This window comes from Sprattus sprattus, assembly GCF_963457725.1.
Source record: "Sprattus sprattus genome assembly, chromosome: 7".
Classification (NCBI taxonomy): Eukaryota; Metazoa; Chordata; class Actinopteri; order Clupeiformes; family Clupeidae; genus Sprattus; species Sprattus sprattus.
The window spans coordinates 10,504,180-10,522,274 of NC_137926.1; the positions used below are offsets into that span (position 1 = coordinate 10,504,180).

General features: G+C 46.1%; 1 protein-coding gene across 1 annotated transcript in view; it reads left to right on the forward strand.

Annotated features, from left to right (window-relative positions):
* srpk2 (SRSF protein kinase 2) overlaps positions 1-18,095 on the forward strand; it is a 41,367-nt gene that overhangs the window by 19,626 nt on the left and 3,646 nt on the right. Inside the window, exons 2-14 of the mRNA XM_080842613.1 lie at positions 1,955-2,103; positions 3,795-3,903; positions 4,573-4,660; positions 4,828-4,915; positions 5,166-5,272; positions 5,631-5,796; positions 7,685-7,710; positions 9,103-9,475; positions 11,203-11,448; positions 11,698-12,309; positions 14,745-14,845; positions 15,237-15,344; positions 15,444-15,513. Coding sequence (XP_080698739.1) covers positions 1,955-2,103; positions 3,795-3,903; positions 4,573-4,660; positions 4,828-4,915; positions 5,166-5,272; positions 5,631-5,796; positions 7,685-7,710; positions 9,103-9,475; positions 11,203-11,448; positions 11,698-12,309; positions 14,745-14,845; positions 15,237-15,344; positions 15,444-15,513 — 2,243 coding nt within the window. The remainder of the gene's footprint in view (positions 1-1,954; positions 2,104-3,794; positions 3,904-4,572; positions 4,661-4,827; positions 4,916-5,165; positions 5,273-5,630; positions 5,797-7,684; positions 7,711-9,102; positions 9,476-11,202; positions 11,449-11,697; positions 12,310-14,744; positions 14,846-15,236; positions 15,345-15,443; positions 15,514-18,095) is intronic.

The following is an 18,095-nucleotide window of genomic DNA, read 5'->3' on the forward strand; positions in this document are numbered from 1 at the left end:
AAAAACATTCCTGGACATACATTATTAGTTGCCAAGCAACCACCAATCTGGGAGCCCTGTGAGGTTGCTGGTATTTCATTTTAAGACCTTTGTGGAGCACGTCCATTTTGTTTTTGTTGCCTGTTTGGTCTTTTGTTGCCGTTGGCGCTTGAATGAGTACGTACTTCTGCTTATGCAGAGGATGTCAGTTGAGTGGGCGGTCCTTCAGTGTGGCCCAGAACACAGTGAGAAGCATGTGGCCATATGTGGCCCAGACCACCTCCTGGAATGTGGTCTGAGAGATCGGAACTCAGTGCTCAGTCCTCAATGTGTCTTGGGTGCGTTCACACCTGTACCTAGAGCCTCCCACTTATGATCATGCATGTTAATGCCAAGTATGAACAGGGCCCATAGTGTGGACTGACATGGCACTCATAGATTATCTCCTCAAGTCCAGTCAAGACAGTATGGAGATTGTTAAATCCTCAGAATCTTTATGCTCTGCATCTAATGGTTACATTTCCTACAAAACCTTATTTACAATTCAGTGTTTTTTTTTGTCATGATCCCACTCTGTGGCTTGATAAAAATGTGTAGTCTGTGTCTAAGAAATGTTAGAAGATGTATGTCTAAATCAAGTGAGGATTGGGTTGTAATGTGGGTTGTTGTGCCTGACGTACAATAAGGATGAGATGGTGACCTCCATTTTAGGCTCTGTGGCATTCTGGTATTCTGATACTGGATAAAGCCAGTTTAGTTAGGTTTGCATTTTTCTCAGCTTGTAGTCATGGGAAGCTCTAGGAGAAGGACAGTTGTTTATAAATCCAATGCGCTGGCAATGAGAGGAATTTCCCAGCAAGAATGGTGCTTACATAACTGCCTTCAATGTATCAATGTCTCTCACACACACACACACACACACACACACACACACACACACACACACACACACACACACACACACACACACACACACACACAGTTGTGTATCAATGACAAGCATTAAGTGCTGAGGTCTGGTGTCACTAGAGGAGTGTGTCACGGCGTTGATAAAGGTGGTTCACATTGTTTGAACAACATACAAATAGTGTATCCTTGTCAGTGTGTGTATGTGTGTGTGTGTGTATGTTTGACAGTGTGTTTTTGAAAGAGGTGGAATCTCAATGGTACGTTGATTAACTGTCCTTCAGATCTGTGCAAGACCTTTGCTGGAGACTTGTTGTCTGAGTGATTTTAACCTCAACTGGATGCTCCCCGGTTCTAGTTTCTATGGCAACACACCAAAAAGCATGGGCACATGCCTCTGAAAGCGGCTCCTCGCAGTGCGCTAGCTGCGGTTGTGTTGGTGTTTATAGCTGAGGCGTTTGTACGGATATGTCAGTTTTCATTTCATACTAATTCTGCTGCTAGTCGAGAGGCCACGATAAAACCCTGTTATTAGCTAATGTACGTGAAATGACCATTAAAGCGTACTCAGTCAAAAGAATATTCATGTTTTAAAAGATTTTAAAATGAAAAAAAAATTGTAGATAGCAACTTTTAGAAACATCTCTTAATTCATTTGTATAGTAGGCTACACGGTCATGTGAAGTAGAGATAATCATGCCTGTCGTTCTTTTTAGCCACTGTATCATTTGTGGAATGGACATGAAACCCTGTGAAAATGAACTGCTTTAACAACAAGTCTCCAAATATAGTAGCAAAATATATCAGTTATCAGAGCCAGGCAGCCACCAGTGGTGCTGTTGTTGGTGTTCGCAAGGCAAATCTGTTGGTTGTTAGCTAGTTAGCTTGTAGCGCCTTTTTCAGTGGTCTTACTAATGGGGACAGGAAATGCATCCTCTAGTACCAGAGGACTCCCTCTGATAGCAGAGAAATGGAGGCAAGTCTTCACATCCTAATGTTTGCCTATCTCTCTCTCCCTCTCTCTCTCTCTCTCTCTCTCTCTCTCTCTCTCTCTCTTCCCTCTCTCCAGGCCTGAGACCCAGCAGAAAGTCCCGTCGGCACCTCCTCCCCCACCACCCCCGCCTCCCCCTCCTGAGCCAGTGCCCCCTCCCGAGCCAGAGGAGGAGATCCTGGGCTCAGACGATGAGGAGCAGGAGGACCCCGCCGACTACTGCAAAGGTCAGTTCCCTTGTCTCTTGTCTCGCTCTCGTAATCTGTCTGTCTCTTATCCTGTCACCTCTCTTTTATCGCCACCTCCCTCTATATCTGTCTGTGTCTTGCTCTTCAACTCTGTCTCTTTCTCCGTCTCCTTAACTCACTGTTTCAGCCAACCCTTGGTTTTTCTTGGCCTTGTCATCTCCCGACTGTGACCCTCGAGTTGTCACGCACTAGTGAAGCCTGTATCCTCATCTGCGGGAAGGAAGGGAAATCCAGTCAGAATGTCTTAACTCTTTTTGTGTTTCATTCCTTCATCTCAATACCTATTTTTTCTCTCTGTGGGTGACTGTCTCCCTGTATTCTAATGAAATTCAGCAGTGGTGTGGGTTTTATAGGTCTGGGCGACGTGGTTCAAGGTTTGGAGCGCCTGGTGCAGAGGGAGTAGTAGGCTGTGTGCAAGAGCAGTCAGAGCAGGATCCCTGTAGTCTGAAAGAAAAACAGCATCAAATCACTGTCTTCTCCCCTCTCTTTACCTCTCTCTCTCTCTCTCTCTCTCTCGCTCTCTCTCGCTCTCTCTTCAAAACATTCTCTTTCTCTCTCTTTCTCCCTCTTCCTCAGTCTCTCTCTCTTTCTCTCTCTTTCTCTCTCTCTCTCCATCTCTCTCTCTCTCTCGCTCCCTCTTTCCATCTCTCAGTCTGTGGCTCTGCCAGTCTGTGGCTCTGTTGTGCTGCCCCACTCTCCTCTCTCTTTCCCCCTCTCTCTCTCTCTCTCTCTCTCTCTCTCTCTCTCTCTCTCTCTCTCTCTTTCATACACCCCCCATCTGAAATTCCCTCATCATCTTTTCATATCCCTGTCTGGCCCCACTGGCTTTCTCTATCCTTCTGTGTGCTCCCTCTTCATTTGTAAATAGTCTGTATCTTGTCCTCTTTCTCTCTCTCTCTGTCTTTCTCTTCTCTCTCTCTCTCTGTCTTTCTCTTCTCTATCCCTCCCTCAGCCGTGTTTTAGCTCATACATGCTGTCCAAAAGGAAGGTGTCACTGAGGGACTCATTAAGAAGCTACCCAGGCCAGCTTACTCTGCTTTCTCTCTCTCAATCTCTCTCTTTCTTCTGCTCTCTCTCTCCTCTCTCTCCCTCTCTCTTTCTCTCTCTCCATCTCTCTCTCTCTCTCTCTTGCTCCCTCTCTCCATCTCTCAGTCTGTGGCTCTGTCAGTCATTGAACTGCCCCACTCTCCTCTATCCCTCTCTTTCTCTCTCTCTCATCTCTCTCTCAATCTCTCCATCTCTCTCGCTCCCTCTCTCCATCTCTCAGTCTGTGGCTCTATCAGTAAACTGTGCTGCCTCACTCTCCCTTCTCCTTCTCTCTCTCCATCTCTCTCTCCATCTCTCTCGCTCCCTCTCTCCATCTCTCAGTCTGTGGCTCCATCAGTAAACTGTGCTGCCTCACTCTCCTTCTCCCTTTCCTTTCTCTTGTCTGTCCCCATTTTCACCTCCCGCTCCACAAATGGGTTAGTCTTCTTTTCTGTGTCCTCAGGGGTCATTTCTCTATTCCAACTGACTACTAGTTTTTTTCTGCTAATGCTTTTCAGTATGATTGTTTCTGTGTTTCTTTTTTTCCCTCTTCCCATCTGAGGTTAGTCTAATCCCTTCGTTCGCCCCAGTCTGCAAGAGCAATCTCATCGTCCTTTTATTTTATTTTCTCTCTGCTCCCTCAGGAGGGTACCACCCGGTGAAGATCGGGGATCTGTTTAACGGAAGGTACCATGTGATCCGCAAGCTGGGCTGGGGACACTTCTCCACCGTCTGGCTGTGCTGGGACATCCAGTGAGTAACCATGGCAGCACCCGCCGGCAGCACACAAGATCCACGGCAATATAGCGTGGCAAACAACACCCGGCACCTGACAGTCCGGCACACACACACACTTATTCCGAGCGCAGTATCGGTGTCCCCAGGCTCACATTTCCTCCCTCCACACGTCCCCCTTCGGCCTTGGCTAAACGAGAATCTGCATGGAAATCCTCATGGAATTTTCCACCACTATAACAAATTGCGCTAGTAGTCATCGTGACAACAACATCACAGGACTACATACTTATGCAATGAAGCAGTTCTTTGGATGTGTGTGTGGAGTGCATTGCATTTTTTTTCAGTTTGAGTCTACGGATGGAATGCTGACATGTTTGACAGAAAAGTGATTTGAGATGGTGTGTGTGTTGTTGCAGTGTGTGTGTTGTCCTGAGGGTTTGTGGGTAGTGTGTGTGTGGTTGTGTGTACTGCCATTGTAGCTGGAGGCCTCTTATTCTGTCCGCCATGTGGTTGAGACTGGCAGCCAAAAGTCCCATATGTCTCCTATCACACAGGGACCCGCGTACCAGTCCAGGGTGATTTCATGCCCTGTGTGTGTGTGTGTGTGTGTGTGTGTGTGTGTGTGTGTGTGTGTGTGTGTGTGTGTGTGTGTGTGTGTGTGTGTGCGTGTGTGTCTTCTCTCAGGGGGAAGCGCTTTGTGGCCATGAAGGTGGTGAAGAGTGCCCAGCACTACACAGAAACAGCCCTGGATGAGATCAAACTTCTGAGATGTGTGAGTGTCACCAACGTTCTTTGTGTGCTTAAAACAATATATATGCTCATATATGGGTCGACAGAAGTGCGTGACTGTCTTTATTTAGCGCTATTTGTTCCCAAAGCATTTCTAGAATGCTTTTTAAATGAATGTCTCTTCTTGCCCCGCCTTCCTCTGTCTGACAGGTTCGAGACAGTGACCCCGCTGACCCTAACAAGGACATGGTAGTGCAGCTCATCGACGACTTCAAGATCTCGGGAATCAATGGAATTCGTATCCTTCTAAAGAGTGTCACACACATCAGCGCACAAGTATTTTTGATGTTAGGTGTTTGTTTGATGTTGCTAAGCGCTGCGGCTCTTATTGGGTGTGTGTGTGTGTGTGTGTGGGTGTGTGTGTGTGTGTGTGTGTGTGTGTGTGTGTGTGTGTGTGTGTTTTTGTGTGTGTGTGTCTGTGTGTGTGTGTGTGTATGTGTGTGCATGCGCTTATGCACTGATTGTGTTCCTTAACTCAGATGTGTCAGATGTGTGTATGGTGTTTGAAGTGCTGGGACATCATCTACTGAAGTGGATTATTAAGTCGAACTACCAAGGCCTGCCGCTGCCCTGTGTCAAGAGTATTATCAAACAGGTAGCACACACACTTCAAAAAAACATTTTTTTTTGCTCTCTGAATCTCTCAGTTTATCTAAGTCCATCATACCAAAGTGGTTTGGGGTTGAGGGTGCTCAGATGAGCTAATTTAGTTCCCCGAAATGAAGAAAAACACTTGGGTGGGATAACATAAAATATTAGACATTTCTGGACAAATAACTAACCCCTTGTAAGCTAGCTAAATCTCCTAAAGATAGAGAGCATGATATTTAGCACCCACCCAAGGAAACCATTTTTGTAAAGTTTGTTTTTCTGTCTTAATGTGCTTCTGATGGTGTTTTTCTGTCTCAATGTGCTTCTGATTGTATCTTTCTGTCTCAATGTGCTTCCTCCAGTGTCTTGCGGGCCTGGACTACCTCCACAGCAAGTGTAAGATCATCCACACGGACATTAAGCCAGAGAACATCCTGCTCTGTGTGGACGATGCCTTTGTACGCCGGATGGCTGTGGAGGCCACGGAGTGGCAGAAGGCTGGCGCCCCCCCTCCCTCTGGCTCCGCAGGTGATGCACCCCTCCACCTCTGTCCTCCACGTCTCTCCTCAGCCTCCTCACACCCATTCATCTTAGCACCCACATAGGTTGCGGCCATGTTGAACCCCAGTATATAAACTCGGCCATGTTGAAACCCCAGTATCTAACCTCGGCCATGTTTATACCCCAGTATCTAAGCTTGGCCATGTTGAAACCCCGGTATCTAAGCTTGGCCATGTTGAAACCCCGGTATCTAAGCTCGGCCATGTTGAAACCCCGGTATCTAAGCTTGGCCATGTTGAAACCCCGGTATCTAAGCTTGGCCATGTTGAAACCCCGGTATCTAAGCTCGGCCATGTTGAAACCCCAGTATCTAACCTCGGCCATGTTTATACCCCAGTATCTAAGCTTGGCCATGTTGAAACCCCGGTATCTAAGCTTGGCCATGTTGAAACCCCGGTATCTAAGCTCGGCCATGTTGAAACCCCGGTATCTAAGCTTGGCCATGTTGAAACCCCGGTATCTAAGCTCGGCCATGTTGAAACCCCGGTATCTAAGCTTGGCCATGTTGAAACCCGGTATCTAAGCTCGGCCATGTTGAAACCCGGTATCTAAGCTCGGCCATGTTGAAACCCCAGTATCTAAGCTCGGCCATGTTGAAACCCGGTATCTAAGCTCGGCCATGTTGAAACCCCGGTATCTAAGCTTGGCCATGTTGAAACCCCGGTATCTAAGCTCGGCCATGTTGAAACCCCGGTATCTAAGCTCGGCCATGTTGAAACCCGGTATCTAAGCTCGGCCATGTTGAAACCCGGTATCTAAGCTCGGCCATGTTGAAACCCCGGTATCTAAGCTTGGCCATGTTGAAACCCCGGTATCTAAGCTCGGCCATGTTGAAACCCCGGTATCTAAGCTTGGCCATGTTGAAACCCCGGTATCTAAGCTCGGCCATGTTGAAACCCCGGTATCTAAGCTTGGCCATGTTGAAACCCCGGTATCTAAGCTCGGCCATGTTGAAACCCCGGTATCTAAGCTTGGCCATGTTGAAACCCCAGTATCTAAGCTCGGCCATGTTGAAACCCCGGTATCTAAGCTTGGCCATGTTGAAACCCCGGTATCTAAGCTCGGCCATGTTGAAACCCAAGTTTCTAAGCTCGGCCATGTTGAAACCCCAGTATCTAAGCTCGGCCATGTTGAAACCCCAGTATCTAAGCTTGGCCATGTTGATACCCCAGTATCTAAACTTGTCTGGTCGGGTGTGTTATCTTTGATAGATCAGTATGACGCATCTCACACAGTCCCCCTTTTTCACTAGAACTACTAGCTTCCCCACTCTCTCTCTCATGAAGTGCTCTCGCATCCAGAGTGAGTGCATTAGACTTCAAGGGCGTCTGATTTGAAGTACTCCAGCCATCGTGTCCAGTAGTCCCTCACAGTGCGTCAGGGTCTCCAGCCCCATTGGCTCTGGGTCCCCCGTCATGAGTGGTACCTTTAGGCAGCAGCTGGCAGCGTGGAGTCAGCAGCGCTCCATTATGTAGGAGATATGGGCCCAGGCATCAAAAATAGACATGGCCTATTAATATGGATCTAGGACAGAGGCGCTGGGCTGCCTCACATTAGTTTCATTAAATCCTTCTTTCAACTTGACGAAGAAAACTCTGGGAACTAAAGATCCTTATGGCGTGTGTGTAAGCGGATCTAAGTGCAGTGTTTCTCACGCTTGTTTCAGCCAGCACTGGCCATTTAGGGGTTTTATTAATAAAGCAAGAGCTGCTTTGAAGATTGCTCCCCACAAATGCATATGTGCTCTCTGAGTCCTTTAGATATTTGACGTGGTGACTTACTTTACCTCTGACTCTCTTTTCTCTCCCCATCTCTCTCTCTCTCTCTCTCTTCTCTCTGTCTTTCTCACTCTTAGTCAGCACTGCACCCCAGGTCAGACAGGTAAGTGTAAGTAACCCTAACTTCTTTTATAAGTATACTAGCTGTCTGAAATGACCAGTTCTGTTTTCCTTAAACTCACACATACAAACATCAACAGTATTTAACTGTGTTTACGGGCCTTTTAAAATCACTTGACATGCGGCCTGAATAACAGCAGAACTGTTAAAAGCAGCATGTGTTAATGATGGTGTGGGGGATCTGGTTAAGTGAGAATCACATGTGCATTAGCGGTGGGGAAGACCATGGACAGTATCGGAAAAAATCAGAATCTGATTCAATCCCAATTTTTGAGTTAAGATTCAAGAACACACCCATTTATCAGTATATTTCATTTCAAGTAATAACAAAAATTGAAGATTGATTCAAAATATATCAGAACACTCACTATCGAATATGTCACAACACAAATCAAATAGGTGATATTATTTTATTATGTTCAAAATGTAGAAGTCACAGACTAAGACTTGTCGGTGGTCTAGTGGATTTGTATTATTTAAGAGCCAATTATACAGACACACAGAGTGCAGTGACTTCTTGGTTTTTATTCATGTGATTGTCTTTTAAGGACTTGAAAGGGATCTGTTGGTTTTCATCATCTGTATATGTTTATGTGTGACTGTGTGAGTGCACCTTTGACTGTGTGTGTGTGTGTGTGTGTGTGTGTGTGTGTGTGTGTGTGTGTGTGTGTGTGTGTGTGTCTGTGTGTGCACCTTTGATTCTGTGTGTGAGTGTGTGTGTGTGTGTGCGTGCACCTTTGACTGTGTGTGTGTGTGTGAGTGCACCTTTGACTGTGTGTGTGTGTGTGTGTGTGTGTGTGTGTGTGTGTGTGTGTGTGTGTGTGTGTGTGTGTGTTTGTGTGAGTGCACCTTTGACTGTGTGTGTGTGTGTGTGTGTGTGTGTGTGTGTGTGTGTGTGTGTGTGTGTCTGTGTGTGCACCTTTGATTCTGTGTGTGAGTGTGTGTGTGTGTGTGTGCGTGCACCTTTGACTGTGTGTGTGTGTGTGTGTGTGTGTGTGTGTGTGAATGCACCTTTGACTGTGTGTGTGTGTGTGTGTATGTGTGTGTGTGTGTGTGTATGTGCGTGTGTGTGTGTGTGTGTGTGTGTGCGTTCACCTTTGACTGTGTGTGTGTGTGTGTGTGTGTGTGTGTGTGTGTGTGTGTGTGTGTGTGTGTGTGTGTGTGTGTGCGTTCACCTTTGACTGTGTGTGTGTGTGTGTGTGAATGCACCTTTGACTGTGTGTGTGTGTGTGTGTGTGTGTGTGTGTGTGTGTGTGCGTGCACCTTTGACTGTGTGTGTGTGTGTGTGTGTGTGTGTGTGTGTGTGTGTGTGTGTGTGTGTGTGCGTTCACCTTTGACTGTGTTTGTGTGTGTGTGTGTGTGTGTCATGCCACAGGTTGGCAAGATCTCCAAGAACAAGAAGAAGAAGCTAAAGAAGAAGCAGAAGCGCCAGGCTGAGCTGCTGGAGCGCCGCATGCTGGAGATCGAGGCCCTGGAGCGCGAGGCCGAGAAGCAGAGGGCCGATGACGACGATGACGACGACGACGCCGACGGCGACACTGACACCAACACCGACGCCAACTCCAGCCCCAACCCCAACACCCATCCCATCAAGCACCAGAGCCCCCGCGGCAAACCCAATCCAGCCCCCGGGCCTGCCATCGCACCGGCGGACACGGACGACGACGACGATGACGAAGATGATGTCGACGAAGAGGATGAGGGAGAGGGAGAGAGGGAGAGGCCTGTGCGACTCACCAACCACACCTGTGAGTGCCACTGGGAGATGCCTGGTGTGTGTGTGTGTGTGTGAATGTGATAGACAGTGCTGTAGTTTTTCTCTCTATTCATTTTAAAGCAGGTATATGTTTCATAAGGCAAAAGCTACCTTCTCAAGTACGGTTAATGCTACGTGTGTGTGTGTGTGTGTGTGTGTGTGTGTGTGTGTTTTGAGTGTGTTTGAGAGAGACTTTCTGAGCGTTTGCTCTGAGTATGTTTCTGTTTATCTTGCTCATTCCAACCATAAAATCCCTCACAGAATCCTCCCATCACCCATGGTAAGCCAAGCAATGCTACAGCTCCTCACCAACAACAGGCACAAATACCCATTCAGCAAAGCATTTCATGCACTTGCTGTTTGTTCCCCATTAGAAACAGCATGGTTGCCATGGAAGCAACTGTTTTCCCTTGTCTTGTTTCCCCGTTCCTCCTTGAATCCATCACATTCGTCCCTATCTTTCAAAAACAGGTTCCCTTTTCCCCCTTCTGTTTGGGTAATGATGTGAATCTCTGCACCATCTTCGTTAAGACTTCCTGACAGTGAGGAGAGGGGAGTTGCAGCAGCACAACTGGGTCAGCAGCAGCGTATCACAGAGACGCCTGCAGAAGAAGGCCATTACATATTCTTATTGTAGTCACTCATTATGGCAACACAGCGCCCATGACGAAGGAGAGGGAGGGAGGGAGGGATGAAGAGGGAGGAAGGGAGGGAGGGAGAGAGAGAGAGAGAGAGGGAGAGGGAGGGAGGGAGAGAGAGAGTCAGGCTGCAGATCAATGAGATGAGATCTGCTCGCAATTAGGCTGGTCTCCAACATCATGGGTCTCCCTGCTGTGTCACAACACACACACATACATATGCAAACACAAATATACATGGACAAACACACACATACATATGTAAACACAAATATACATGGACAAACACACACACATACATATGTAAACAGAAATATACATGGACAAACACACACACATACATATGCAAGCAGAAATATACATGGACAAACACACACCAACACACACATACATATGTAAACACAAATATACATGGACAAACACACACATACATACAGTATGTAAACAGAAATATACATGGACAAACACACACCAACACACACATACATATGTAAACAGAAATATACATGGACAAACACACACACATACATATGTAAACAGAAATATACATGGACAAACACACACACATACATATGTAAACAGAAATATACATGGTCAAACACACACCAACACACACATACATATGTAAACACAAATATACATGGGCAAGCACACACACACACACACACACACATATATATGTAAACACAAATATACATGGGCAAGCACACAGAGGGCATAGGGTCAGAGCTATGCGTTAGTCTCTGTTGTAGTACTGCGCTTCGATGATTGGACATCTATTCCATTCCCTGTGCTTCATTCATTCAATGAGTCCCTTTCTCCATTTCTCTCTCTCTTTTTTTCTCTCTCTCTCGCTCTCTTTCTCTCTCTCTTTCTCTCTCTCTCTCTTTCTCGCTGCTCATCTAAGCCCCAAACAAAGCTGTGGGTACAGCCATATCTGTAGCTTCTCTCTCACTCTGGCATTAACTGTTTCTATTTATTTTTTTACCTTGATGTTTGTGGGATGGGATTTATGCAACACATTTCACTATCTCCACGGTCTCTCACCAACTCTCACTTTCTCTTCCGCCTACTCTCTCAGGTGCCGCACTCCCAGAGCGCGTGGGGAAAGACACGGTAGAGATCCCCCCCAGCACGGAGAAGGAGGAGGGGGAGGTGGAGGAAAAGCCCAGAGAGAGAAAGAGTCGCAGCCCCAACATCCCCAACATACCCAACACCCCCAACACCCCCAACATCCCTAACACCCCCAACACCCCCAACATCCCCAACATTCCCAACATTCCCAAGTCAGAAGTGGAAACAAGGGAGCAGAAGGAACAGGAGCAGGGCGAGGAGCGGAAGGAGAAGGAGGAGGAGAAGAAGGAGGAAGAGGAGGAGGAGAAGGAGGAAGAGGAGGAGGAAGAGGAGAAGGAGGAGGAGGGAGAAGAGGGGGGACAGAGAGACGTAGAAGAGAAGGAGAACAAAAACAAAGAGGAGCAGGAGGAGGAGGGAGAGCAGGAGAGAGAGAAGGAGGAGGACAATAAGGAGGAGGAGCAAAACCAAGAGCCCAAGCTGGAGAAAGAATCCCCAAAGAAAGAGGAGTGCAAAGTAGAGGCTGAACAGGAGAAGGAGGTGGAGAAGGAGAAGGAGTCCAGCGGACAGGAGAAAGAGGGAGGTGGTGAGGAGGAAGATGATGATGAAGATGAGGAGGACGAGGACGACGATGATGACGACGAAGAGGAGGAGGAGGAGGAGGAAGATGACGACGACGAGGACGAAGAGGAAGAAGAGCACCACAGGAACAACTCCACCACAGCTACCAGCACCACCACAGCCACCAGCACCAACATCCAGGACTCATCCAAGGCCAACGGCCACGTGGTGCTGGCCGTGAAGGAGCTGGCCGAGGGCCTGGGCGTGATGGCCCCTACCACAACTCTGCTGTGTCCGCTGGTGGAGTCCGAGATCAGCACCACCGACCGCGACGCCTCCGAGGCCTCCTACGAGCTCTTCAACGGCGGCGAGAACCTCGCCCTAACCAACGGGGGGCGTCACCGCACCACCTCCCCGCGCTTCCCTGAACTGCCCCTGGACCCCCATCCGGACCTCTCGCAGGGCCCCCAGCAGCAGCTGCAGCAGGCCCCCCTCACCCCCAGCGGCGACCGCAGCCGCACCGTCTCCTCCTCCAGCACCGGAGACACACCCAAAGGTACTGCCACGTGACCTATCCCCCGAACACACTTTTACACCATCATGGAGAAGTGGGTAACACCCAGGATATGTGGCTTTAGTGCACCACAATACCAGAGCACAAACATAACAGAAGTATTTAGAAGATGCATCTACACCAAAAAGATGATTTTATATGGATGTGTCCATAAAATGTACTATGCCATGTATTTACAATCATCTCACACCGTTGCTGTTGCTTTGCTGGACTGTATAGCCTATGAAGGGCTTTTTCATCTGGAATCTGCCTTTTGCATGTTGGGTGCGGCAGGGGGTGATCTTGGAGGGATTAGTGGTGCAGAGGCTCATTTGACTTGTGGCAGCTTCAGGAGAGCTTAGGTTTCAGGTTGGATGAACCAACTTGAGCTTAGTTGGATATGCAACTTTCCTTGTCTCTGTATCTTAGCTTGTAGTAAAAAGGAAAGAGAATGTGGAGGGAATATATACAGCCGCGGAAAAAATTAAGAGACCACTTCAAAATTATCAGTTTCTCTGGTTTTACTATTTATTGGTATGTGTTAAAGTAAAATGTACATTTTTGTTTTATTCTATAACCTACTGGCAACATTCCTACCAAATTTCAAATAAAAATATTCTCATTTACATCATTTATTTGCAGAAAAATGACAATTGGTCAAAATAGCAAAAAAGATTCAGTGTCTTCAGATCTCGAATAATGCAAAGAAAACAAGCTCATATTCATTTTTAAACTACACAATACTAATGCTTACACTTAGAAAGAGTTCAGAAATCAATATTTGGTGGAAAAACCTTGATTTAAAATCACAACTTTCATGTGTCTTGGCATGCTCTCCACCAGTCTTTCACATTGCCGTTGGGTGACTTTATGCTACTCCTGGCGCAAGAATTCAAGCAGCTCGGCTTCTTTTCATGGCTTGTGACCATCCATCTTCCTTTTGATCACATTTCAGAGGTTTTTGATGGGATTCAGGTCTCGAAATTGGGCTGGCCATGACAGGGTCCTGATCTGGTGGTACTCCATCCACACCTTTACTGGCCTGGCTGTGTGGCATGGAGCATTGCCCTGCTGGAAAAAACATTTCTCAGAGTTGGGGAACATTGTCAGAGCTAAAGGAAGCAAGTTTTTCTTCCGGGACAACGTTGTACTTTGCCTGGCTGAGGTTTGTAAAAGACCATAAGGATTGAAAAAAGCGGACTGGAGGGTCTTCTAGTTCGTCTTCTCTGATGAGTCCAATTTTCAGCTTTGCCCAACACATGGTCGTCTGATGGTTAGACGGAGACCTGGAGAGGCCTACAAGCCAGAGAGTCTTGCACCTACTGTGAAATCGGACTCATCAGAGAAGACGAACTTAGAAGAACCTCAAGTCCGCTTTTTCAATCCTTATGGTCTTTTACAAACCTCAGCCAGGCAAAGTATAACGTTGACCCGGAAGAAAAACTTGCTTCCTTTTGCTCTGACAATGTTCCCCAACTCTGAGAAATGTTTTTTCCAGCAGGGCAATGCTCCATGCCACACAGCCAGGCCAGTAAAGGTGTGGATGGAGTACCACCAGATCAGGACCCTGTCATGGCCAGCCCAATTTCGAGACCTGAATCCCATAAAAAACCTCTGAAATGTGATCAAGAGGAAGATGGATGGTCACAAGCCATGAAAAGAAGCCGAGCTGCTTGAATTCTTGCGCCAGGAGTAGCATAAAGTCACCCAACGGCAATGTGAAAGACTGGTGGAGAGCATGCCAAGACACATGAAAGTTGTGATTTTAAATCAAGGTTATTCCACCAAATATTGATTTCTGAACTCTTCCTAAGTGTAAGCATTAGTATTGTGTAGTTTAAAAATGAATATGAGCTTGTTTTCTTTGCATTATTCGAGATCTGAAGACACTGCATCAATTTTGCTATTTTGACCAATTGTCATTTTTCTGCAAATAAATGATCTAAATGACAATATTTTTATTTGAAATTTGGTAGGAATGTTGCCAGTAGGTTATAGAATAAAACTAAAATGTACATTTTACTTTAACACATACCAATAAATAGTAAAACCAGAGAAACTGATAATTTTGAAGTGGTCTCTTAATTTTTTCCGCGGCTGTATATATCAGTGGAATATGAGGGAAAACATGTTGAAAGGAGAGTGATTATTTGTCAATTGACGTGACAGCAGTTAACTGCTCATGTTGCAGTCAGCTGCCACTCTAAATTAGCTTCAAAAGGCATTGGCAGAATGCAGTGCGCCTCCCTAGAAGGATTCTTGCACAGTTCAATTTAACCAAACAAACTGAATTTATTGAAAGCCAGATGTTCATGTATTTTAATGCAGTTCCTTGTGGGAAATGTAGTCTGAACGTCCGCAGCGTTCATTTTGACTTGGTGAAGTGGCGACTGAACCATTTGGCCCTCAGTAATGGTGTGTACCTTTGGCTTTGGCAGCTAAAGTTCGAGCAGCCGATCTGCTGGTGAATCCGCTGGACCCGCGCAACGCAGACATACTGAGAGTCAAGATTGCTGACCTGGGCAACGCCTGCTGGGTGGTGAGAGAGGGACAGGGGGGAAGTGGTTGTAGAGTGTGTGTGTGTGTGTGTGTGTGTGTGTGTGTTTGTGTTTGTGTGTGTGCGTGTGTGCGTGTGTTCGCGTGTGCGCGTGTGTGGGTGTGTAAGGGAGAGAGAAACAGTGTGATAAAGTACATATATCTATTCTAGTACAATTCTATTAATAAACATTGTAATTCAATTGCAAATGCCTATAGTGTACAAGTGGTACAGAGTGCATGTGTGTGTGTGTGTGTGTGTGTGTGGGGGTGGGGGTGTATTTACAAAGCAGACAGTGATGAATCATGTCCCCTATGCCCTGAAGCATTATGTGAGGTGTATATGCATGGAGAATGACAATAAGCCAATCTCCTGTCTTGTCTCCCCCTCAAAGCACAAGCATTTCACAGAGGACATCCAGACACGGCAGTACCGCTCCATCGAGGTGTTGATTGGGGCTGGCTACAGCACTCCAGCAGACATCTGGAGCACCGCCTGCATGGTGAGAATACAAGCGCCTCTATTGGCCCATTGCCGTGCCAGTCACTGAGATCAGCCAATCATAGGTCATGCTGTCTGTCCTCCATCCTCTCCGCTGCAGGCGTTCGAGCTGGCCACCGGAGACTACTTGTTTGAACCTCACTCAGGGGAGGACTACTCCCGTGATGAGGGTGAGTCTCTACTCTTACACACAAATGAAAGCAGAGTAAACAAGCCCTTCTACATCAAAGCCCAATAGGATTTAAAGATGCAAATATAGATAGATACATGGGCAGATAGATACTGATAAGTAGCAACCACGCGAAGGGACACACACACACACACACACACACACACACACACACACAAACAAGCACATGACAGTTTTTTTACTGGTTGTTTGAACAATAACAGTGATTCTTGAAGCACTATCTCTGATACTATTTATACTTGCGGATAATACATTTACTGCCAAGAGTGTGCCGAAACTGATTGCACAATCTCTTTTATAACACTCTTTTTTGTTAAACTGTACACACAACTCACTGCTTTACACTCACTGCTTAACTCAGTGCAATAACTCAGTTGGTTACAGTTTACTCAACTGTAAACAACTGAGTTATTGCTACACTATTTTGCCAATCGCCTTTCCACACTGACACGTGTTAAAACCCCCCTTTAGATAAATAGGGCTTGAGCAGTATGAACAGGCCACAGAAAAACATTTGGTTTGGATTACAATGGAGGCAAGTATGGGGCAGAGAGTAGGAGGGGCGAGAACTAAAGGAGGACGAGGAGGAGAAAGAGGAGGATGAGGACGAGGAGGAGAAAAGAGGAGGATGAGGACGAGGAGGAGAAAAGAGGAGGATGAGGACGAGGAGGAGGAAGAGGAGGTGAAGAAGAAAGAGTAACTGATGAGATCATAGTAGATGTGGTCGACCACGTTGGGATAAGCATTAAGCAGGCTGGGCAACAGGTTCACCAAACCTGAGCCGCTCCACTGTTGCAGGTTACACATGGACATTTTGAGATGAGAATAGTTAAATAACCATAAGTGCTGTTGTCCTGCTGGTATTATAGAGTTATATCCACTGTCTTATGGCCAGACCTACAAAGAGAGATTTAGCCAATTTTCTTCTTGTGTTGTTGAGGTGTGTTGAGAAAATAAAGTTTCCCGCTTATTAATAGTGTGTGATGTGCGGAATACACATGTACACATTTGGATACTGGTGTGTGTGATAAATGTGTTTACAGTAAACTTGATTGCAAACGTCTACGTACTGCACACAGACAAAGCAGATGCTGACGGTGTTGTTCATTTCTACTACCAGTGTGTAGTTGGTGCTTAGTTTGCTTATTCATTTGATTTTTGATGTGGACTGTATTGGCATAAAACTAGTTTTAGTTTGAAGTGTTTTGCAAGAACCGTTCCGTTTTGCAAGAGTTGTATAATGTTTTGCTGGTTTGGTGTAAGGTTTTGTGGTTAGTGTGTAAGTGAGTTATGCAGAAATGGCCTATAGTTTCAAAGATAGTGCTTAAGCAGTCAGAAAAAGTTGGCACAACCAGTATCTCACACCCACACCCCCACCCACACACACTTCCATACATACACTAGTATTAAACACTACATTTGTGCCTATTTATTCACACATTTTGTTCACACTGTAGATGCAACAGTGATGATCTTTTGATAAATTATCTGTTTGCATTTTCCAATGTGTACACTTTATACTTCAGCTATTAATAACTGAATGTGCATTTGAAAGTACTTTTTTCGGGGTGGCCCCAGTAGTTTCCCATCATGTTCACCATCTATACTTCATTCTTTAAGCCAAGATGTTTCTAGCTCCCTCTTCCCTTTGTGATCCTCTTACCCATATCTTCCTCCTCTCCCATGATCAACCCCAAACATTAAACCTGTTCTTGAGACTGACCAAACCTGCTCACCTTCCCCCCTGCTTTTCCTGTCATCCCACTTTCACCACCTTAGCTCACTCTGCCACGCGTGAGAACCATCCGTCTCACCCCCCCATCTCACTACCTGTCTCACTACCCCCTGTGTGCTGGTTATATGATTTACTTTCCCTCCCTCTCCCCTCATTCATCCAACAGCTCACTTCTTCTCAATTGCCAGCTTCTCTCATCCATACCCTTCCTCTCACACTCACTTTCTTTCTCTCTCTCTCTCTCCCTTTCTCGCATTCACTCTTCATCTAACTCATTGCTTTCCTCTTCCAATGCTTTTCATTGGTCATTGTCTCGCATTCCACAAATTGTCTCCCATTTAAAACTTTCACAGCTGGATTAAAGTACAAACATCTGCTTTCTTCTATTTACGACTAACTTCAACATTTCTGTACTGGTCACGGATATGCTGCATTGATACTCATTAATGAGATGCCCAGTGCTAAAAAAAATAAAAAGAATAATGCATAGGGTGTGATTTACTGAAAATAGAGAGATAATTATTTCATTAATTATTATTATTATTATTATTAATAATGGTAATAATTATAATAATACAGTCTGTATCATCAGTGACATGAGATTTAGGCAGTGCAAAAAAAAACAGACCAATGAGAAGCTGTGTTGTAGGTTTTACACACAGCTGACCTTTCTGAACGCTCTCAAAGATGTATTCAATCCAGCCCCAAGAGTGATGGACTTCAGAAGTTCCTCTCATCTCTCCACTCCGTACACTGTTTCCACCCCGTAGTGGGGCTTTACTAACACATTCTCTCTTTTTCTCCTCCCCCCCCCTTACCCTCCCTCC